Here is a 24,862-nt window from a genome sequence, read left to right as displayed (position 1 = left end):
CCCTTATTCTTTAAAGTCTTTTTTTTTTAATGTTAGGAAATATTCTTAAAGCAGAAATTCTTGTTAGAGGCTAGGTGCCAGGAAATGACTGAGGCAGAAGGTTACCATTGTTTGATAAAGAAAAAGTTAGAACAGCCAAAGTTATCACTGCTAGTTTATACTATATAATAAAGTATCAGCAACACAAAATGTTAATTAATTTCTAATTCTCTATTCTATTATTTAGATTTCATGAAGGTTGATTGGACTTGATCCATCATTTTACGGAAAATTAATTATTTCAAATACATGCACCACTGTATGCAACCTGCCTGATTTGCATTGAGGAAAATTCAGCAGAAGTAATTGAGGCACAAGCAAATACTGGCACTGACTGAACTCAATTTTCATTCCAAATTTCTGCAAAATCCCAAGGCACAACAATATCAGATGCAAGGGGGAAAACAAACAAAAGCAATGTGAAAAGGGAACATGAAGAGAGAATATTACAAGAATCAGAGAACAAAGGGATTGCAAAACTATTTTAGTGCCATAGATGAGCAGTGAGGGCTTCATTCAGGCAAGGTGGAATGAGATATCATATGGCATCCTGACAATTGATGTCTTCATTTAAATGTAAGAATTTACATTCTAATTAGAAAGAATTTACATCTTAATCAGAGGCAGCTGTATTATCTTGTTACTGTTTTTTTCAAAGGTAATGAACTAAAGTACTGCTGTGCTTTTTCAACCAGAAACTAAATAGACAGCATACAGTGTTATTTTATAGCTTACCTGCTGTAAGCTGTTATTAATATTTTCAAAGATTAAATTCTAACTAAAATCTTTTTTAAATGAAAATTTTATTTGACATCACTCAGAACAATGTGATAAAGGCTTATTTAAAATATTTAAGAAAAATCTTTTCTAACTTCTATTTTCAAACATGTTTACCTATCAAGTTATAATTAATAGAACACCAATGAAGCACTATTAGGATTCACGAATATAATTTTGTTTTACCTGGGGAGAATAGGAGAAAAGGCAACTAAAATATATTAGCATCACCACATTCCGGTGGAGCATAGGGATGAAGGTCACCCAGCACTTAGGTAACTAAGGGAGTGCTTGCTTAATATAAATTATGACTTTACTGAATGATTGGATAAGGATAAGAAATGGGCGAGTTACTCTTATTTGGGAATTCTCAGAAAGAGATATGTGCCACAGGATAATACGCAATCAATAATGTTCATCAGGCACTTCCTATGCTAAATGTCAAGGATGCAAAAAAAAGGGAGGTAAAAACGGTTTTTTCCTGCTCTCGGGAAATTCATATTCTAAGGAGGAACAACATAAAAATAGCTGTACCTGCAAGATATACATAGCATAAAAGAAAGGTAATCTCAGAAGTAGAGCACTAGTAGTAGTAGTGGTAGGGAATGGGAGCGGAGCTGGGGGAGGGAGGGAGGGAGAGAGAGAGAGAGAGAGAGAGAGAGAGATTCCAGGCAGGAGGGAGTCAAGACTCTGAAGGGCTTTAAATGTCAACTAGAGCAGCTGAGTGGAGGATGGACTGGAGTGAGGAGACAGGGCCCAGAGAGTGCCAGAAGACAACTGCAGGGGTCCAGAGGAGGTCCAGGGTCACACTGTTCTGCCTGCACCTGGACAGGGGCTGGGTTAGTGGACAGAAAGGCAGATTTTGGGGAAAAGATAATGAATTCTGTTTTGGACATGTCAGTAGCTAGCATTCACATCGCAATTTCAGGATTGCAAAGTGCTTTGCTGGGTAACTTGATCTTTTGGTAGGCGTAGTTACTACCCTCATTTTGTCAACAAAGCAGCCAAAGCGGCCAGAGGAAAAGTGACGAGCCCAGGATCACACAGAGTGAACTCAAGTCTTCCTGACTGGACGCAGGTTGTCCTGGCTGAGCCTCTCAGCTGATGTGATCACGGAGAGACAGTGGACAGAGGGAAGGGAGCAGGCCCCGGATGGAGGCCCGAAGGACTTTCCTGGTTAATGGACATACTGCAGTCCAGCAAAGGAAATTGAGGAGGAGCAGTCACACAGGTGGGAGGAGAACCTGGAGAAAGCAGGATCACAGAAAGGTAGAGAAGAGCAAGACTCCAGGGGAGGAGGGGACGAGTCAGCCTGGGGAAAGGTCAAGGGCAACAAATGAGGAAAGGCCATTAGAACTCGGCAATTAAGAGATCCCTGGAAAGAACAACTTCTGTTGAATGCTGAGGCTGGAGGTTGTAAAGAAGCTTTTCCTTACGCTTAGAAGGTGAGCTCAGCAGTACAGTGTAGAGACCCCTGGGAGCTGTGCAACGTTGCAGATATCATTTCACTGCCTTGTGCCTCAGTTTCCCCACCAGTAAAATGAGGAGGGTGGAAGTAATGACCTAAAAACCTCTTATAACTCGGAATTTAGGATCCCACAATCCTTTGATATTAACAATTCGTCTCTATTTCACCTCTTTTGGAGGCAATCGAGACCTTTGGAGGCAAAGGGTCACAAAGGATTAAACGTCTGGGGTCGGATTTCAACTCAGTTTCTTAAATCAACTTTTTGATGCATTTACTTTGGTTGCATTTTCCAAGCTATCTTATATGACTATATATATATATATATATATATATATATATATATATATATATGGCACATATCCTCTGGATGAGCTACTGTCAGGTGGTGATTTGCTCTACAACAGGTAAAATATGTTTTTTAAATAATCAATAAATGCTGGGTTTCATCTGTACTCATACTATCTATTCATTTCATTCAACTGCAAGGAATTTTTTCTGCAGTGAATTTTTGTGCTTCTTTTTTCCATTTGGCCAATTCTGCTTTTTATAGCATTTTTCTCCCCACTGGCTTTTTGAAAAAAAAATCACTACCTGGTCTAGTCTTTCTTTTCTTTTAAAATGTTCTTAGATTTTAAGATTTTCTTCAGTAATGTGTGTATGTATGTACGTATTTGTCTCCTTTACCAAACTGTTGCCTTATTTTTCATGATTTTTTTTGCATCTTTCTTATTTCTGTTCCTAATTTTCCCTCTACCGTTCTTATTTAGTTTTCAAAATCATTTTTGAGCTCTTCTAGGGTCTGAGATCTAGTCATATTTTTCTTGGAGGCTTTGGATGCAGGAATTTTGATTTTGCTATTTTCTTCTGAGAGTATGTTGCTTTTCTTGTCATCATAGTAACTTCCTGTGGCCTGTTTTTGTTTGTTGGTTTTTTGTTGCTCACTTTCCCAGACTATTTCTTGACTTTTTACCTTTATTAAAGTAGGGCTCTATCTTAGCTTCAGGGTTTTTGTTTTCAGTTCTATTAAGATGGTGTGCTCTAAGAAGAGGTGTTTTGACTACTCTCCTGGACCACAAGCACTCTCTTCTGCCCTGGAACAGTGAGGACAGCCCCTGTTCCTGCAGCCTTCAAGTGCTGAGGTGCCGGAGTTGCTCCTTGCCCTGGGACTGCTCCCCAGGACTGCGACCAAGATCAGAGTCTGGGCAGAGCCCCAGATCCCGCTCCCAGGACCAGTAATCTCCAGTAATCTCCTGACCAGTTGTTGTCGCCCTTACAATCTGTGGGCTGAGAGCTCTGGGAGCCCCCAAGGCCTGCCCCTGGTTGACTGGGGCTGTGCTGGTGGGTCTTGCACTGGCCGGTGCACTCTCGCCAAAATTGCAACAGACCTTTGCTGACCTTTTAAGTTGTCTTTGATTGGACAATTATTTCATCCTGTCCTTTTATGGGTTCTGCAGTTGCTTCAGGAATTGTTTCATGGCATTATTTAGGGGTGTTTGAAGGGTCTGAAGGAGTGCTTGGGTGAGCAGCTGTCCTTTCTCTGTCATGTTCCCAATCTCTCTCTCTCTCTCTTTCTTCCTTCCTTCCTTCCCTTCTTTCTTTCTTTTCAGAGGCAATTGGGGTTAAGTGACTTGTCCAGGGTCACACAGCCAGGAAGTGTTAAATGTCTGAGACTAGATTTGAACTCAGGCCTTCTTGAATTCAGATGCTCTGTCCATTACACCAGCCAGCTTCCCCCTTTTATCTTTTCTTGAGGGATCCTATCACACTGTTTTCTACAGCAGCTATCCACAACATTTTTCCCCCCAATTCTCCTATGCTATGTCCTTCCCTCCATTAGGATCTTACTTTTAATTAACCGAGGAGATTTCAGATTTTCTCTCCTATTTTCTCTGCAGTGTAAGAGCCTTTCACATCATTTCTATTCTTCATTATTTTGTTTTGGTCTCTCAGGAGAAGATGGTTCTTGCCCTTAGAAAGGCAGACTTCTAGTTGTGATCTTGATCTCTGCCTTTCCTGATTCTTCTGGGAGGATTGTCTTCCTGATCATTCCCTTAACATCTCTCATCACCATTTCTCCTTAACCACTGGCTACTATGGTCTCTATCTTTTATAACTATGCCCAGTTGTTGCCATTCTTAAGAATCTTTCCTTGACCTTGATAGCCCTTAAGCTGCTATCCCATATTTGTTTTCCCCTTTATAGCCAGACTCCTAGGTCATATATAGTGACTTGCCTTCACTTGCACACATTCTCTCACTTTTCAACCACTTGCAATAGGTGTACCACTATTCCACAGAAACTTTCTTAAAGATCACATATGATCTTTTAATTCCTTTTTTTTTTAAAAAAAGATTTCTATTTTCAAAATACACACATAGTTTTCAGCATTCACCCTAACAAAACCTTGTGATCCAAATTTTTTTCTTCCTCCCTTTCCCCCCATCCCTCCCCTAGATTGCAAGTAAGCCAAATGTGCAATTTTTCTATATGTATTTCTACAACTGTGGAAATCTTGTGCTATGCGAGAAAAATCAAATCAAAAAGGAAAAAAATCCAAATGCAAGCAAACAACAAAAAAGTGACAATTCTATATTGTGATCCACACTTAGTCCCCAGTCTCTCTCTGGGTGCAGATGGCTCTCTTCATCTCCAAGATCTTTGGAACTGGCCTGAAACACCTCACTGTTGAAAAGAGCTACATCCATCTCCCAAGCCTCTCTGAAATCATCCTGCTGGTCATTTCTTACAGAACAATAATATTCCATAACATTCATATAACATGTTATTCAGCCATTCCCCAAATGATGGGCGTCCATTCACTTTCCAGTTCCTTGGACCTAAACAATTTTGCATATGTGGGTCTTTTTCCTTTCTTTGTGATCTTTTTGGGATACAGGCCCAGTGATCTCTTAATTTCTATGCCCAGTAGCTTACTCTCAATTCTCATTCTATTTTACTTCTTTAGCTTTTGACATAGTCTACAGCCACTACATCCCTCCCCTGGATTTTTTTCTTCCCTTCGTCTTTATAGTACTGTGTTACCCTGGGTCTTTTCTCCTGTCTTTCTGACATATTAAGTATGTATACTAATACTAATATGTATGTAATGCTAATAAGTATGCATACTAATACTAAGTAGTTTACTAATACTAATATTTTTTGACATACTAATCCATACAACCATTATGATGATTTAGGCCTTGAGATGATTGGAATAACTTCCTGCAGAGGTGCTCCTCAAGGTCTGAAAGGCCTCCCCCCCTCCCTGGAACACCTGGCTCCCCTTCACGGATTGGCTCAAGTGCAAGCTCCAACCCCCCAAGTCTCCGAGTTGTTACCCTCTTGGTGAGGTACATTAGACATATCACTGACAGCCAACTTTTTGTCCCTTTTCTACAAGTGTTGTCCTTTGCTGCCTTGAATGCTAGGAGCTGGAGAACTAGAAGACTAGGGGTTTGTATACATACACAGGCTCATGCTCATGTCTAGCTAGAGTTACAACAGAGAGTGTTTAAGATTGTAACAGGTCCCACACCTTCAGTGACTTCATACTTCGCCAGTTCTTCTGAAAAGACATTGCTGATAGATGATGGGCAATATGTTGGAAAGAATCTTCTGAGAAATCTTGATCCAACAAAGATGGATCCAACAGCTATCATGTACCTGCATATGGCAGAGATGGGAAATTCATAGAGCACGGCCTCAAGTTCCAGCAAAACTCCAGTTTACACTCCCCAACCAAAATCCCAAAAGATAATTGGGAAATATTATAGCCAAAATACAGGTCTTTCAATTAAAAAATAAAACAAACAAATAAACAAACAAAAACCCTGCAAACAGCCAGAAAGAAAGAATTCAAAAACTGAGAAATCATAATCATGATGGTACAAGATTTAGCAGCCATTGTACCTTTAAAAAAAGCAGGGAGCTTAGAAGATGATGTTTCATAAGCCAAAAAATTTCGACTTATAGTCAAGAACACTTTACTTAGCACAACTGAGTATAAACCCACAGGTTAACAAATGAACCTTTAATGGAATAGAGGATTTTGAAGCAATCTTGATAAAAAAGACCAGAGCTACATAAAAACTCTGAAATACAAACACAGGATTTTAGAGTAACATAAAAAGGTAAACATGAGTGAGCAAACATAAAGGACTAAGTAGGATAAAATGTTTACCTTCTAATATGGGAGATGACACATGTGTTCCCTTAAAACCCTATCATCAGTAGGGATCATAAAGGGAATACATAAGACAGAAGCTCTGGGAATAGTTTTGATGATCACAAAAAAGAGAAAGAAAGGAAGGAAAAAGGAATACATTAGGGGTGAAAGAGTAGAGTGTGTGTGCGCGCGCGTGTATATGTGTCTGTGTGAAATTATTTGGGTGAAGATTACATAAATATATAGGAAAGAATAGGAGGAATGAGTGACTTTTGTACCTCATTTTCTCCTGAATTGTTCAAGGAAATGAAGAATACACACAGAACTAAATAAAGAAATACAAATAGTGGAAATATGTTTAGAAGAATTATACATGTTTAACCTGTACTGAATTGCTTGTGGTCTAGGGGAGGAGGTGGGGGGAAAGAAGGGAGAAAAATTTGGAACACAAGATTTTGCAAGGAATGATAACTGAAAACTATTTTTGCATGCACTTTGAAAATAAAAAGTTATTTAAAAAAAAAGAATACATTTAAATCAATAGGGAAATAGGAGGGAAAGGGGAGAAAGAAACCTGGGGAATAAAAGAGAGAGGTTATTAGGAATAAACAAAACAAATGCTGGATTATGAAAAAGGGTTTACAAGGAAAGAAAGACTAAGCAATTGTGATTAAGCTTTGAGAACAGAAAGAAAAGAGAGGCAAAAGCAGACCACATCAAATCATATTCTTCTTTATAAAAAAAAAGTCAGGAAACTCTGATTAATCAATGATTCAGTAAGTAACTCATGAGTAACCATGATTCCAGGAGACTTATAAGGAAATATGCTGTTTGTCTTATGACAATCAATTCAGGAGATTTTTTTTGTCTGACTATGTGTATTTATTATATGAGTTATGCTTCTTTTTTCAGTAGAGGAGAAAGAGAATATGGTTTTTTATTAATTGGAAAAAATAAAATTAAAAAAAAGAAGAGAGTGTAGATTGGATGCAGCTAAGATTAGAATGGAAACTTAAGAATGTCTACAGCAAGTTTCTCTGATAAAAGTCTAAGATGTGCAGTATATCTCAGAGCTTTAATAGCTTTTAGTTTATTTAAATGGACTACTTTAGTCTATTTAGTATTTTCATAAAGGCATAATAATTTAAACTTTAATAGTTTTTAGTCTGTTTAATAACTTCTAGTCTATTAAAGTCTACAACTGAACTCAGAGTTTTGAGACAAAGAACTGATTCAAATTAATACAAAGAGCCATTTCCCTATTGTTAAGTGGTCAAAGGATATATACAGACACTTTTCAAAGGAAGAAATCCAAATTATCAACAGTGATGTCAAAAAATTCTCTAAAACACCAACAATCAGAGAAATATAAATGAAAGTAACCCTTAGGCTTTACTGTACAAAACTCAGATTGTCAAAAGTTGACAAAAAGGGAAATGACACAGGTTAGGGGAACTTCATGAAAAAAGGAGCATTAATGTACTATTGGTAGAGCTGTGAATTGGTCCAACCATTTTAGGGCTATATCTCAAAAGTTAATTAAATTGTGTGTCCCTTCACAAAGTCCCTGAAAGAGATAAAAAAAATTGTCAATTATACAAATATATGTGTATTTCTAGTGCTTATAAATGTATACATACATGTATACTTGCACACACATGTAGTCATAAGGAAATGAATAATAAGGAAGTACTCATTAATTGAATAAAAACTGAAAAATTGTAGTACATAAATATGTAGGAAAATTTTGTGTCAAGAAAAATGATTTAAAGAGACTTTTTCAGAGAATGTGGGAATGCTTTTTGAACTGATTCAGTGTGAAGTTAACATAACCAGGAGAATAATTTATACTGTAACATCAACATCGCAAAAACAAAAAAGGCTAACCATCTCATAACAGGAAGCAGAATTAATCACATATTTTTGACCAATAACCAATATCGGAGTTTATTTTTGTTTGACTATACTTATGTGTTAGAAGGGGATTGCTTCCATCTGCCCAAGTAGTGAGAGGATAAAAGGAAGAAATAAATAAATGCCTGACTATTAAAAAAATTAAAAAGCAACAGGGGTGCCCGATTGAAGGAAAAGTTGCACATTACATTTTAAAGTAATTACTTGGTACTATAGTACTAACAATTTTTCTTGGGTATTGGATAGAATGCTGGAATAATACCAAATCACTTTCTGGAATAATGCCAAATCACCTTTCTCCAAAAATCTGATTTATTACTTGTGCTAGACATGAAATTCTGGTGGATGCTCTCGACAGGATAAACTTTTGTTGAACATTTTAAAAGATGTACGTAATTGAGCTAATGGAGTGAAACACAGGTTACAATAATCTAAGCAAGCAAATAAGTGAAAATTATATTTGTAAAACTGTACTTATACTTGGATGTAGTTATGTCTGATATTCTGAAAATTTATGATATACTGAACTAAATGCTAAATGCATAATGGAAGAGTTTGTTTTAAATGAATGAAAACTATTCAAGCTCACCTAGCTTAAGCTCCAATACAATGGTATCATTTCCTAAACTAAAGCTGAATTTTTAAATAAATAGGAAATAGGTTCTCTACATTTTGAGCTCCTATATTCACTGGGGCAAGTAAGTAATTGTTTTAAGTTACAAGTTTAAGTTTGCTGTATGGTCATAAATCATGGAACTAGAGTGTTTGAAGAAATGGCAGTGTATGTCACTTATAAGACAATTAAAAGATATACATTAGGATATGAGCAATCAACAACACATTATAGAAGAAAGAAATTGCAAACGAGAAGGTTGGTAAAGGACATCATAAAATAAATATATGAGAGAGGAAGACAGTTTGGAGAGATAATAAGAATAAGATTATAATTGATGGGCAATTCACATGCTTCATTGGTATCCCAGCTATGTCAAGAGAAGGCAAGGCAGGGCTCCTGTGGGGATCTTATAGGAAGCCATGGACAGGAGCCAAGAAAGGAACGGTCTGCTTGGAAGATTTGGATTTATGTCTGAAAGGACCTCCACACTGAGATCACAGATCCATCAGGGTATTTTAAAGAGGCTTTTTCAGTTTCTGATGGGTTGCAGTCAAGAAATATCCTTTATAAATGAAAATATTTAATAAAGCAAATGAAATAATAATATTGAACAGAGGAATTTGAAAGCTCTCACTCAGATAATCAAAATACAGCCAATCTATTTGCAGATAATTTGAATTTTATGAATTATATCTTGAAGAATATTTTACTACATCCCTTAACATAATTGAATAATTATAGCTATTTTAAAGCTGAAAGGGGCCTCTGAGATGAGGAACAGCTTAGTTAGACTAGAAACTGTAGACCTTGAGCACCAACGTAATGATCTATTATTCCCTGAGTGTTAAAATGGGATCCAAGACAGAATAACATATGTCCCTTGTACATGCTAGAAACTTCTGGAATCACATGGACTGCCTATTTGTTTAACTGCATAGAAGACCCATGGAGAGAACTGGATTTACCATATGAGCCCCATAGAGTTCCTTCTCTACTAGGAGCTCCCTTGTGATGACTCAGATGACTTCTCCCTGTCCCCACTTCTCACTTTCCTTTTGTGTGCTATTTACCTTCATTAGACTGTAAAATCCTTGAGGGGAAGTTCTGATCTAATTTTCCTCATTTGTATCCCTAGCACTTAGCATGGTGCCTGGTGTATTATATAGTAGATGTTGAATAAAGGTTTTGTATTGTATTGTATTGATTAGTTTGACAAAATGGAATATTTCCTATATTGCTGCAAAAAGATGTCAAGGAGGGGGAAAAAAGTGAGTTTGATGAAATTGTTTAAAAAATATATTTTATATTGTAGACTAAATTCTTACCAGATAATCCTAAAATGAAGATGGTCATTAGTAGACATATTTGCAGAAGAATAAATAACACAATAAAGATGCTTAGAAAATAAGTAAAGTAATACAATCACATATCAAATCCAGTGAATTCCTCCCTCTTATGAAGAGGTAGTTTAATGCATACTGTGAATAAAATCTTATTCTCAAAAGATTATATCTAGTAAAATAAAGTCCTAGATTAACTGGCATTTGCAGTAGGGTGCTGAATGCACTGAGACAGAATTTCTATTAATGTATTTAAGTATAATTTCATAAATACACAATACTGGATATTTAACTTGTAAGAGGGGAAATAGTTTTATAGTAAAAATGTAAATACTCCAAAATAATGATGTACATTCCTTGGTTCTAACTAGTTAAAATTTTAGGGACGCACAGATTAGAATTTTCTTAACTTTGCAAAGGAAATAAGACCTGAACTTATGGGTGAACTTTGAAGCAGTCTAATATTATTTGAGGGCCCTTAAAATATGACACTATAGCAACAGAAGAAATGTTTCCTAAAGTAGCAAGTCAAAGCTTGTTCAAGGGGTAGTTCTTGTCTGCATGTATCTCAATCAATAATCTAGGCAGCTGAATCAATAAGATAAAAAGGATACATGGGAGTTGAATTAACTTCAAAAGAAGCACTTCTATGATCCAGATTTTTACACACAGAAACATAGGCTTTAGGCTGCAACTATTAATTAAACAATATGCATAAAATATCTATTTCACAAATGCTGAGATTTATCTTAAATAAAAAAGTCCTCAAATGAGCTTTTTATATTGAATATTTATATTTTCAAATAGATTTAAGCTGCAAATTACGACAAGATTTCAAATCTCCTAGGATAATTCATCTTGATGATTGCTATTAAGAGGACTACATTGTGAACTAAATGCATTACTTTTTGAATATTATATGACTACTGTGAGTAGAGCAAATGCACAGATGGCCCAGGCCATAAAAATATAATCAAACTTTATGATATTGGTCATATCAGATTTCAGAAATAAACCAATGGCTTGAATTTGAATGCTTAGTGTGCCACAGAGTGCTAAATACTTTTTGGATTTTACTTTTGGATATATATGCGGTATACCAAATGTGCTTAATTTTCTTTCATAACATTGTCATTATTTTCTAGTGCTTCTGTTTTTGGCATCTTGGTTTCTCACACTATTCCTAGACTTTCTGTACAGAAATCGATAGGGTTGGGTGTGGTACCCAAAAGGAAAGAAATTCGACCAGTTCTCAGTACTATTATTACTTTTTATAGATGGAATTATTTTGTTTAGATTACCTTTAAACAACTACAATGTGAAACTCTAGATCATTTTATCAAGAGAGTTTATGGAATTGCCTTCCCTGGATATAAGTGAAAACTGCCTACATCGACATCTGTGTGAGGAAACAGATTAAGATATTTTCTATCCAGTCTGGTGACTGTGTCATTCAACAGTCTTGCTATGTAACTTAGCACACATTCAAAACGTTGGTTAGTTCTCCATTTAAAAATAGGGAGAACCGACATGGTATGGTAGAGGACCAGACACACTAAGACCTGTGTTTAAGTCCTTCTTCTAATATACATGGGCAGCAAGTCCAGAGTCAGAAACATTCATTTTTTCAAGTTTGAATCCATCCTTAGACCCTTACTAACTGTGTGACCCTGGGCAAGTCACTTCATCCTGTTTGCCTTAGTTTTCTTATCTGTAAAATAAGCTGCAGAAGGAAATGGCAAATCATTCTAATATCTCTGCCAAGGAAATCCAAAATGGGATCATGGAGAGTTGGACACGACTGAACAATAATAAATTTGATATACACAGAATGAGGTGTGTGATCATGGTCATTAACTTCTCAGAATACTAAACAACTCTCTAATGATATCATACTTTTAAAATGAATTGCTGATCTGCCTTCTCTGAAATACAAAGTTGTATTTTGAAAGCAATTGTAAGTAAGGGAGTTTTTATTAAAATGTATATTTAACATCGGATATTTTTTTTTGAGTTGAAAGAGACCTTGGTGAATATCCCGTGAATACTTAATTACTCCAATACTTTCATTTTTGTAGAGAGGGAAATTAAGACCACAGAGGTTAAGTGGATAAATATCTATGGTTGCAGAGGTCAACTAGCCAACTCCTTTAAGATTGTAAGTTATGAAGACAGGAGGCAGCCCACTGCACTTGTGAACAGCTCTAATGGTGAGGAAGATTTACAACATGCAGTTATAACTTGTTTGTGGCTCATTCTCTGTTCCCAGCTTTGCCTTCTATTTTAAAAGAATACACTTTTATTGCTATCTTTTGTTTTCTACATTGACACATTTTTCTCAGCATCCTTCCCTGTTCCTAGTAAAAACAATATATTTTAAGGTAAATACATACATATCTATCTATCTATCTATCTATCTATATATATATACATATACATATATATATATATATATATATGTATATGTATATATATACATGCAGTATTTCACACTTGAGGACCTTCTGCAACATAGCAGGGTAAGGGGTATCTAATTTTTTTAAAAATTGGGGCCATGTGTGTTCCTTATGATTTCACCGCATCTACTTTTGATTAATTTTGAAATTCTTTCCCTTTAGGAAGCAGTCTTCCATATTGTTTCTGGGATCCTCATTTCACTTTGTGTCATCTTTCCATGCTTTGATCTTTTCTTCATTTCTTATTGAACAATAATATTCCATTATATTCATATACTGTAGTAAGTTTGAGCATCTTCTAAATGATGGGCATCTAACTTTAATTCCAGTTCTTAGCCTAGCTCTACCTTCTGAGTCCATGAAGTCTCTTCCTTCTGTCATCTCTTGATTTCAAAACAGCTATTATTTTGCCCCTAAGTATTCTCTTCTTCAGGTTAAATGTCCCCATTTCCCTTTGATTGATTATCTCATATGTTTTCTAGTATTTTTTTTTTATCATTGAGTAAGATGAAGGTATAGATGGCATGCTTATCAAATTTGCAGTTGACTGAAAACCATGAAATCAATGATGTGAAAAGATTTTGAAAGGTTGGAGTATTGGGAAGAATTTAATCGGATGAAATTCAATAAAGACATGGAAAATCTTACATTGAGTTCAGAGAATCCACTTCCTAAGTATAGGAAGGTAGTAACAGGGTGAAATAACAGTTTTTCTAAACAAGATCTGGGGACTTGACAGGAGAAGAGAGAGGGGAGAAGCAGCCCAGGTCAGAATGCAGCAGGTTAATGCTCCTCTGCTAAAGCAGGAGTGGGATCCAGAGCAGTCCTTCACTCCCAGCCTGGGTGACAGGGGTGATGGTCTAAAAAACAACTGAAGACCCAACAAGAGTCAGTTTTGTGGTGGGCAGCCAAGACAACCACTGTACTCTTGGGCACCTGATTGTGCCAGGGTCCCCTCCCTGAAGTCAGACCACAGAGGGATCTCTGTGTTCTGTAGCATCCAGAAAAACACGACCCGGAGCATGAGGAGCCTTGTGTCTCTGTCACCTGAGGACAGATCCAAAGACTGAGGATATTTTGCCTGGAGAAGGGAAGACTCAGCAGGCTGGGACGCTGTCTTAAAGGATTTGAAAGACTGTCATGTGGAAGAAAGAGTAAGCTTTGTGTCTTTAGTCCCAGAGGACAAAACCAGGAGCTATAGATCCAAGTTACGGAGAGAAAATGTAGACTTGATGACAGGAAAAGCAGCCGAGAGCTCCAAGAACTGCAATCGTCTCAGGAGGAGACAAGACCTGGGAGGTCTCCAAGCAGAGGTCAGGGGTCCTCCTGTCAGGGATGCCTTTCAAAAAGGGGTGGACTAGATGGCCACGGAGGCTCTCCAGCCTTCATCCTGCCCTTCTCTGAAATCTGAGGGTCCTTTCATAAAATGTGGCGCCCAGCACGGGCACACAAGATATGAGAGGGACGGCTCATCCTGACCACGTTTTCTGCCTTGTTACCAAGGTCTCTGAAGTTGGTGCCCACTCTTCGTGTGGATACTCTGTAGAGTTGTGGGAGAATACAACCCAGATTTTAGGGACGTGACGTGAATAAGCGCTTTGCTTTGAGCTACGATCTGGTATTAAAGTTAAGCTCATGGGTTGGGGTTTGTTAACTATAATTTTAGGAGGACAGACTCAGAGGATACCTGCCTGCCCTCTTCCACTCCACAACTAGTAGTAATAGAAAACAGTAGTTAGCAGTTACCCCTTTGGGGACCTTACTATTGTTAATGTAGCCTCCGAAGGTGTAACTCAATGTCTCAATCTCTCTCTCTCTCTGTCTCTCCCTCTCCCCCTCCTTCTCTTTCCCTTTCTCTTCTCTCCCTCTCGCCTTCTTATTTCTATGTACCCTTTCAGCTAAAGTATTCTATGGTTCCAACAATCTAAAGCATACTGCTTCCCTTTAAAATTGATAAGGCTATGTTATGTTAAGGTTAAATATCAAATAGTAATATCAATAATAGAGAACAATAAGTAAATTCATTATGATAGAATTCATTCTTCTGTTCTCAAGGGTTATCATTTAGTTAATTAGAATTATATAAATCCAGAGTATTACGTCTGAGAATGTCTACTGTCAAAATTAAATGAAAACACATGAAATAATGATACCAGTCACTTAATACGAAATTTAAGGCATTCAAACATACTCCTGCACACATAAAAACAATTTCATTTACTTATGGCAAAATCAAGATGGAGGTATTCTAAAACCCAACTTCTTAAAGTGTGGTTAGAGATCCCACATGAAGTTTCATAATTGAAGGTGGGGATTGAAAAATTATGATTTATTATCAACATATGTTTGATTTGTATCTCTTATTTTATATTCTTATATGCCTGAGGTCACATAAAAATTTCTCAGAGGAAAAGGGCATACAAGTGGAAAAAGTTTAAGAAGCCCTACTCCATAAGAACTAATTAACTCTGAGAACCAATTAATAATTGAACAAATAATTATTTAATGCCTACTATGTTCCAGGCACTGGGAATACAAGTACAAAGAATGAAACCATTTCTACTGAAGATTATATTCTACTGGGGAGAAAACATGAATTTATATAAGTTCATATGGAAAAATAATTAGCACTTACTTGACACCTACTGTATGCCAGGCATTGTGCTAAGTGCTTTACAAATATTATCTCATTTAATCTTTGTGAGAACCCTGCAAATTACTCTTATTTTACAGATGAGGAAACTGGCAAAACAAAGTTGTGCTTGCCCAAGGTCACAGAGCTAGCTGAGGCCCTAGGGGGACTTGGATCTTCTCGAATCTTGGGTTGCTTAACCCACTACCCCATCTCTGTGCTGCAGAATAAATGCAAAAATAGATTATTAAATAAAAGGCAGCTGGGGAAGGAGGCCACCAGCAACGGAAGGGATGGGAGAACAAAAGAAAGAGCCAGGTTTCTTCAGTTTGTTAGTAGTTCATTTTGCGGTAACTATTAGCTTCTATTCAATCTTTGGCTATTCTATATAGAAACTAGAAACTTACGTCGAGCCATATGCTGAAAAAGGAAGAGCATTTTAATGTGTTGTCTGGAATACCACATGCTTTTGTTAACATTTTTTAGGGCGACATTTAAACTTCGCATGGTTTCCCAGTAGGCCAAACTCCAATGTGAAAGAGAGGAGCAGGAGCCTGTTACCCGGAAGTGGCAGAGACCTTCAGGAGCTCAGGAGCCATAGAAGCCATGGGGCGAGGGCAGAGACAGCTGGCCTGGAGAGAGACATCTGTAGCAACAGGGGAGAAAGGCAGCTCTGCGGGCAGGCGGCTAACAAAGGGGACTCTCCCCCCCCCCCCCCCTCCCGCCCCTGCTATCCCGGAAGCATGAGGGAAGAAGGGGAAGTTGGTGGTGGTGGGGTACGGCAGTCTTTTCGCCTGACTCTGGGGGGTTCCTCTATGACCCCGATGTTCTGCCTTCCCTACCCTGGGTGGTCACAAGCACTCGAAGCTTTCTTTCTGCCTCTGCTGGGCTTCCTTTACCTCTTTCCAGCTTGGGAAGAAGAGAAGCTCCCAGCTTTTAAGACTTATTGAACAATTCCATGTTTGTTGTATCTACACCTGACGTGACTTTATTGACATAGGTCACATGCCCTTCCTTCATCTTTCAAAATCAAAGCATCTTTTTTAACCACATAGAGCCTCCACACCACAAGCTGATCTTTTGTAGGATAAGAGAACCAAACAGACTGAAATGTAGGGGAGAGGGGTTTTTCCCAGGTTGCACTCCTTATTTATAATAATACATACATGCACACATATATTTGTGCATATATGTGTGTATACACACACACACACACACACACATATATATACACACACGACTCTTCCTAAAAATATTTCCTTGTTCACTATTAGCAAAGAAATTAAAAAGGATGTGCATTGAAGAAAATTAGTTTTACAGGACTCTGAATTAGTTAAAATATGCATAAACATCCAATATAGTTAAGAACAATAAAACAGCTCACAGAAAGATAATGTTTACCTAAAATAGTATCATATGACCAGAATTTATCGGTCTAACCCTCACAAATATGTGTTTAAACTTTCAAATTGAAATATACTATGCATATTTTGTACCAAATCAGGGTAACAAACCACCCCCGCTACAGCTGGGAAGGTTAAACAATAGTATTCAAACCTGATTTTGATATAACAGCTGTTCAAATGCCAGGGCATGTTTTGTTTGAAAATGTGACCAGTTTGGGAAACTGCTCCTCTGGCCATGTGCATTTATCTTTAAATAAAAATGTTTTAAAAGAATTTAAAAAATTCTGAGTAGAAGTATACTAACGAAGGTCAATGAAATCTTGGTTTGAGGTGACTTGGCAGTCATTCTCAACTTTTAAAGTTCATAGACCATTTTAATGGCACAGTTTTTCAGCACTTGTGCTCTCTCTATTGAATCCTGATTGAAAATGAAAATTACAAAAAACAAAATAAAACAAAACAAAAAATCCCACCAAACCCAATGAATCAGAATTGAAGGAAAGATGTTGAGACCTTAATAAGTTATAGCATATCCAAACTGATAATTCATGTCAGAAAAAACTGAGATATTTTGGAAAGCTCAGTCTGTGTTTTTTGTGGGGAAGGCACACTGAGAAATGTATTGTTTGAGGTTTCAATCATTTTTTACAAAGGGAGGCAGCCAACTTATATACCACACAGGCTCGGAAGCCAAGAGTTTATATTCTCATTTTGCTTTATATATGGAAACAAAGAAATAAAAATTAACAGCATAAAGGGTAACTGCAATTACTTTCTCTCTTTTTTTTTTTTTTCTTGAGGCAATTGGAGTTAAGCAACTTGCCCAGGGTCACACAGCTAGGAAGTGTGTTAAGTGTCCAAGTCCAAATTTGAACTCAGATCCTCCTGACTTCAGGGCTGGTGCTCTATCTACTTCACCACCTAGCTGCCCCTGAAATTACTCTTTTTTGTTAAACAAAGTTGTTTAAAAAATAGACTATCAGTTGTAAATTTGGAAAATTAAGAATCCAAGAATAAGTCAGTCATCTTCCTAAGGGCATTCAGAAAACATAACATGTGTGTGCGCGTACGCAGAGGGGTTGGGAAGACATTGGCAATTTGAGAAACAAAGAAAATAGAAAAAATAGCCCTTAATTCTGTGCATCCCTCCTAGTCTACTTCTACAGTAACAGGGGCAGAATAATAGGAAATGAAGATAAAAGTTACAAAGAATTACAATTTTTAGAGACAGTTAAAAATTTCAATTTAACCATTAGATTTAAAATCTGATATTCTTGCAGTGACAGACAAGTGTCCCTGTGGTTGGAGGAGCTGAATCACCTCAATCTTGACATTCTTGTGTATGTGAAATCAGAATAAGGAGGTTACAGTCAATGAAAGGATGGCTATTAGATACTCTTTGAAGAAGCAACACACACACAAAAAAAGCTGGCAGAGTGGCTTATATGTCCAGGTACAACAAAGGACTTTATCTCATGCGGTATTTGGCCATCACACACCTCATTACTAATGATGATTACTTACAAAAAGATGACCATGAAAATAATTGTAAGATGCATCAATATGAAGAGCTGAAGATGAAGCAGCAGAGAAATTCTATGAAGACCTTGTTGAATATTTTCAAATTGAATCTAATATATATATACACACACACACATATATATATATATATATATATGTATATGTATTGTGACACTTGATGACTTCATTGCAAAGGTGGGAAAAAGTAAGGATGGGGATATAGAGGTATATACAAACACACATGCACACATATGAAAACCTAGTTCAGGAAGAAGGATTGAAAAGTCAAAGACTTATAAATTACCCAGAAATCATGCAAAATAAAAAATATATCTTTAATATGGTTAAGCACCAAAAAAGAACAAAATGGATTATATTTTGACAGGAAAAGATTTGGTATTAATGTGGGAGTTAATGCCGGGCCTGGTGTCTTTACATAGAAAAGAGTATTGAGTCATCAGAGCTAAGATCAGAATTAATCAGAAACAATAGGGAAGAATAAGAAAAAGATATGACACACAATTAAAATGACTTAACACTGAGTTATTGAAACGAGTTTTGAAGATAAAAAAGAAAAATGGAGAGAAATGACAACAATTACTACAAGTAAATTTAATTCAAAAATTTGTTAAAAATTAATGGTCAAAACAAAGAAAATAAAAATGTCTAGAAGACATCTTAGCAAATATTTGATTTACTTTCCAACGGAAAGACATGGTTGCCCACAACAAAATAAGATTAATATTTAAGCTTCTTTCTAGAACCTTGTGACAGATAAAAGATAATTATGAGTATTATTTCATAAAGTAGAGAAAAAGCAATGTTAAGTAAAGCCAGCTTAAAGAAAGTTTGAGAAGCTGTTAAAAAAGCAAAATAATCCAAAGGGCACTCAAGGATGAAAATAGGAAGAGGAGTGAAATCAAAAGAAAAATTGAAAATATCTGTAAGAACCATTAAGAATTGTTTTCTCCATTAAAGATGGACCTGCATCTGATCTTTAACATCACAGTCACACATGGGCTTATAGAGGAAATAGAAATGACATTAAAGAGAACAAAAATGGCAAAAGCTGTCAGGGTGCACCAATTACATATAAAAGAGATCCATGTTACAAGTGATATAAAAGTGTTGAGAAACCAACTAAAGGGGTGGAAGATGCAAAAGGGCAAGGAAGAAAATCTTGGAGTGTCAATTCTGACAAAAGATGACCTAATTATTGAACTATGTTTACTCTCACAGATATGCAAAAGTCTTCAAGACAGTGATCTATCTATATATGAATCCTCAGTGAAGATGTTATTTAGGAAGAAGCAGAGTTTCACAAGCATTATTAAAAATGGATCAGATCACTATGCCCAAAGGGCTATAAAACAGTGCATACCCTTTGACCCAGCAGTGCCATTACTAGGCCTGTATCCCAAAGAAATCTTATAGGAGGGAAAAGGACCCACATATACAAAAATGTTTGTAGCAGCTCTTTTTGTGGTAGCAAAGAATTGGGGAAAAAAAGTGGATGCCCATCAATTGGGGAATGGCTGAACAAATTGTGGTACATGAAGGTAATGGAATATTATTATTCTATAAAAAATGATGAACAAGCTGATTTTAGAAAGGTCTGGAAAAATTTCCATGAACTGATGCTGAGTGAAACAAGCAGAAGTAGGAATACATTGTACAAAATAACAGCAAGAATGTGTGATCATCAACTTTGAAAGACTCGGTTCTTCTCAGTGGTTCAGTGATCCAAAGCAATCCTAATAGACTTTGGACAGAAAATGCCATCTGCATCCAGAAAAAGAACTATGGAGAGTGAAGGTAAATCAACACATGCTATGGTCACTTTTTTTTTCTGTTTCTCCCCTCTCCCATGGTTTTTTCCTTTTGTTCTGATCTTTCTCTCCCAACATGATTCATAAAGCAATGTGTCAAAATAAATTAATTTTAAAAATGTATCACATCTTTACCTTCACATAATGAGCTGAAAAAAGTAGACAATATAAGATCCCATGCTTTACTGATTTACTGTTAATTGGTTATTGTTTATTGACTAAGAAAAAGGATTTGACTTGGTTAAACAAAACAATTCCTCAATAGCTCCTTTAAAAGAAGCTGTCTGTCTCCTGTGTCTACATCAAGTTCACTGAAGATTCTTTGGAAAACAGAACATCATAAAAGTTTTGATTTTGATAACCCTAGACTCAGGAACAGAGAAGAGGAAAAGGACAGGTAGATTGTTACCCTTTAGTACTTTCCATCATGTCCCACTTGATTATTTTGTCTATAACTAGGTATGCTCTTGTTGTCTTCCATGAAAAAATGTAAACTTTTGTAAAGATTATTTCTTTTCTTTTCTTTCTTTCCATTTTTTTTTTTTTTTTTTTTTTTTTTTTTTGGTCCCTACGTCTCCAGTGTTTATAGTGCAGTGTCTGGTATGTAGCAGAGACTCAAAAAAAAAAAAAAAATACTTGTTGATTGATTGCTGAGTGACTACTAAGTACCAAAAAGTATGGCAGAAAGACATTCCTAAGTCTAAATCTAAATGCTCAGCCCGTTGTTGCTATAGTCATTAATGACAGTGGTTGGATAAAAGGCAAAAAACGAAAAAAGAATTCTCTGACTATAAATTATAGAGTCTTTTAAATGTTAGGTCAGAGCAATACTGTTTGGACCACATAATGACTAGTGGTACACTATCTTTTTTACTTTCAACCCCAGTTTACAGGATGAAATTCATGAAATTCCCTGCTTTATGCTTGGACTATCACAGAGGGTGGCATTTCCCCCGAAGGTACTGAACCAAGCCAGACCTATGTGACCTAGCGTCTGTCATTTAGCTACTCCTTCAGGTCCTAATAGAGAAGCTGGCATCTCACATTCTGTTCCATTGTACAGGTGCCCATGTTAGAGACCAACAGAAATGACATCTGTTTCTATTTTGAATGAAGCACTACTACATTGAGACATCTATCAGGCTCCACCAGGCAAGTATGATTAAAGACAGCATAAAATCTAGCAAAAGTAGATAGGTTTTATGACATGTCAAAAAAGCCTATTTAGAAGAAACAATAATATATTGATCTTGCTAAATTCTGTGGTACATAAATAGGTTTATTAAATTATATTCAATAATAAGAATAGGGATACTTCAATCACTAAGTATATTTTCATAGTTTAAAAAAATACTAAAAGTCATTATCACTTCCATCAAGTAGTCGTAAAAATGAGTAGGTAAAAATGCCTAGATTTTTACCACTGGCTGTTTTTTTTTTCCCCTTTAAAGCTTGAAGATAAAACTAGAGCAAAGATTCATTTTTATAAAAGAGAAAATGATGTACTAAAAGAAAGACACTAAATCAATTTTAAGCACTAAACACAATTTATGCCTGACTTTAAAACTCATCCTCAAAACATTAATCTATACAAAGGCCAGAAGCTGAATGAAGCATAATTTGTGAAACTGATACCTTTCATCACAACCTCTAGCTGAAAAGGTCATTAGATATATTATATCTAAGTGAGCAGCTTATCCCTGCTTCATTACTGATAATTAAGACAAGTAATATTTTCTTGACAGTAATGTGTCCAGTTAGAGATATAGTCTAGTTTGCATAAAATAAGCATTAATTACCATAGTACTAACACAGATTAAAAATATTAAGTACCTGTGTAACATGGCTTCATTATTTTTTTCTTAATTTCTTTAAAGAATTAGCAGGCTCGGTAATATAATGTCTGTATTGGGAAATTCATTTTCAGTCATGTATTGAAATTTATCACATACATAATACTAAACAGATATTCTAATAACACAAACTAAAATGAAGGCATATATAAACAGGCATTATTGAAATCCTTTGTATGAGCTTGTTTAACTAAGCCACTTGAAATTTCACTCACTGGCCTGGATTGTCTCTAATCCTTAAGGCTTTTGGATCCAAGTGAAGTGTTGAGTTAAGGTCTCAATAAATGGCACTCTTTAAAGAATTTGAAAGAATTAAAGGTTGTACAAAACCATTTCCTTGACAACTGGCAGCTGGCTTTTTGAGGGAAATAGAAAGCTGATAATAATAACTAAAACATGATTATAAGTGAACAAGCCTTCCATAAATGTAGTATTCTAGAAATCAGAAAACATGGCTATTGGGTTAGGTGCCTGGATACATGACATTATACAATTCAATTCAACTTAATTCAATTCAATTCATAATCTCCTTTCCACAGGACAGCAAATCTGATACTTGAGGAGAGAAAGGGAGAACATATCCTCTTAAGTCTTCTCTTCTCAGGGCTAAATAAAGTCAATTGCTTCAAATGATCACTACACACATGGTTTCTGGTTCTCTCACCATCATGGTCACTTGTGAACATCCATTATAAAATCTATCCCCCCAAATATGAGATCTGACTGGGGGAGAACAGAGAAGCATTATCAATTCCAATGATATGGACACTTTTTGGGGGGAGGTTTGGTGGGGAGATTAGAAGTGATTTCATTGGTGTAAGGAACTGGTGAAGAAACTACCAGACCATATAGACACCTACTCTGCAACTTGTAGCCTTAGAGAATATAGGGAGTTGCTCAATGACAATGTATTAGAGTTGGTTTTGGCTTAATTTGAGGTGAGTTCTCTTTATCTAAAAGGGATAAAGATAAAGTTTTACATTTTATCTAAAATTGAATTTCATAAATATAAAGTAGGAAACACATGGTTTGATGGCTTTGAAAAAGAGATATGAGTTTTAGTGTCCTGTAAACTCAATATGGATCAGTAGCATGACTATATTATTATTTTGGTGACTAGTGATCTATTCTGATAGGCATGCCTTCTTTTCTCCCCTTGCCATCTCATCTTGTCCATGCTACTGCATCAATCCTCCACAGAGGACCACCCTAATATGGATACCTTCTCTGGGTCTTTTCTCCCCTCCACTGTGCCAGTGCAGCTAACATGGGGCCCAAAACAGCTCATGAAACCTTAGGCTTATGTGGAGGGAAGAGGAAGCTTGGTAGAACAGACAGAGCTGGCTGCAGATCTGGGCAATCTCAGTTGCTGGATGATCCTTATAATGCTTCAGGCGTGTGGATGTGGCCAATCCATGCCATCCTGTGTCTCTCCACTGCCTTTTACTGACCCCTGATCATGATCACTTACAAGCAATGGTATTACACAGTTGGGACGCATATGACATCCAATGAACAGTAACGTTAAGAAGGATTCTACTTCAGCTTCATTGTAGTGATGACGCACTCTCTTACCCCTATTTAATTCGGGACCTAGCTCAGTACCCAAGTGCAGTCAAGATATTGGTGCTGATGGACTAATACAAAGGACCGTCTGTTCAACTATATAGAGTAGTCTGAGAAAATCAATCGGCATGCATTGATTAACTGCCAGGGGCTGTTGTTTGTCCTTTGTTCTCGAAGAGGACCGGGACATCGGACAGGGGATGCCACAACATGCGAGTGGACTGGCTTTAAGTGAGGAAGGGCTGCGCAAAGTCACCTGCCTTACTTTTCCCTCCAGAACCATCTGGGTCCAGTGGCTAGACAGAGATCAGGAGGCCTGGGGATGGCCCTGGATGCAGGGGGAGATCATGGCCTTTGGAAGTTCAGATCTAGCATGTGCCAGGCAGTGCTTGAAGCTCTGGGTATACAGATTATGGAGATTAGGAAAAGCCTAATGTAGGAGATGGTGTTGGAGCTAAGCCTTGAGGAACATTGAGGATATAGGGAAGCAGAAGGGAGGAGGGTGCACACTGCTAGACAAAAGACATAGAAAAGGGAAAGAGTGCCTCATGGATCAGGAGACAGTCTGGCTGGCCTGTGGATGGTTAGAAGGAGAATTATATGTTAGAATTCTGGCAAGAAGAGTTTGTATTTGATTCTAGGGAGCCACAAGAGTTCATTGAGAGCAAAGTGCTACAATCAGACCTAAACTTCAGGAATATCACTTTGGCAATTGATTTGGAGAGGGGAGATGCCTTAAAGTATTATAATAGCTCTATTTGAGAGGTGATCGAGGGCATAAAGGAGGATAATTGCCAAGTGAGTAGAGAGGATAATAAAATTATAAAAGTAGAATTAACATTTGTTCACAGATAATTCCGAGATTGAATTTGGGTGCTCGGAAGGATGGTGGTGCTCTTGACAGAAACAGGGATGTTCAAAAAGGAACATCTAGTTGGGAAGGTCAAGTAGGCAATCAGTGATACAGAACTTGAGCCCAGGACAGAGATAAAGACTGCATCCATATGTGGGAGTCATCTGCATAGAGATAATATAATTGAACCCATAGGAGCTGCTGGGATTACCAAAAAAACAATCAGAAGACAAATAAGGGGGCACAGGAAAGAACCTGGCATATACCTATAGCTAGAGGACAAAACATGGATGGCGATCCAACAAAGACCACAAAGGAGTGAACAGACACGGAGGAGAAAACACCCAGAAGGAAAAGGCGGCAAAGTGTCAAATGTAGGAGAGAGGCAAGAAAGAATGAGGACTGAGAAAGGCCATGAGGAGGGATG

General features: G+C 36.9%; 1 protein-coding gene across 3 annotated transcripts in view; it reads right to left on the bottom strand.

Moving 5' to 3' along the window:
- ELP4 (elongator acetyltransferase complex subunit 4) overlaps positions 1–24,862 on the bottom strand; it is a 232,574-nt gene that overhangs the window by 66,517 nt on the left and 141,195 nt on the right. Inside the window, exon 10 of one of the 3 annotated variants that reach the window (XM_031942488.1) lies at positions 5,820–5,947. The exons of the other annotated variants lie outside the window; for them this stretch is intronic. Coding sequence (XP_031798348.1) covers positions 5,831–5,947 — 117 coding nt within the window. The 3' untranslated portion in view covers positions 5,820–5,830. The remainder of the gene's footprint in view (positions 1–5,819; positions 5,948–24,862) is intronic. 3 annotated transcript variants of the gene reach the window in all.

Source organism: Sarcophilus harrisii, chromosome 6, assembly GCF_902635505.1.
Source record: "Sarcophilus harrisii chromosome 6, mSarHar1.11, whole genome shotgun sequence".
Classification (NCBI taxonomy): Eukaryota; Metazoa; Chordata; class Mammalia; order Dasyuromorphia; family Dasyuridae; genus Sarcophilus; species Sarcophilus harrisii.
The sequence above is the reverse complement of the archived record's forward strand: the minus strand, read 5'-3'. Positions and strand labels throughout refer to the sequence as shown.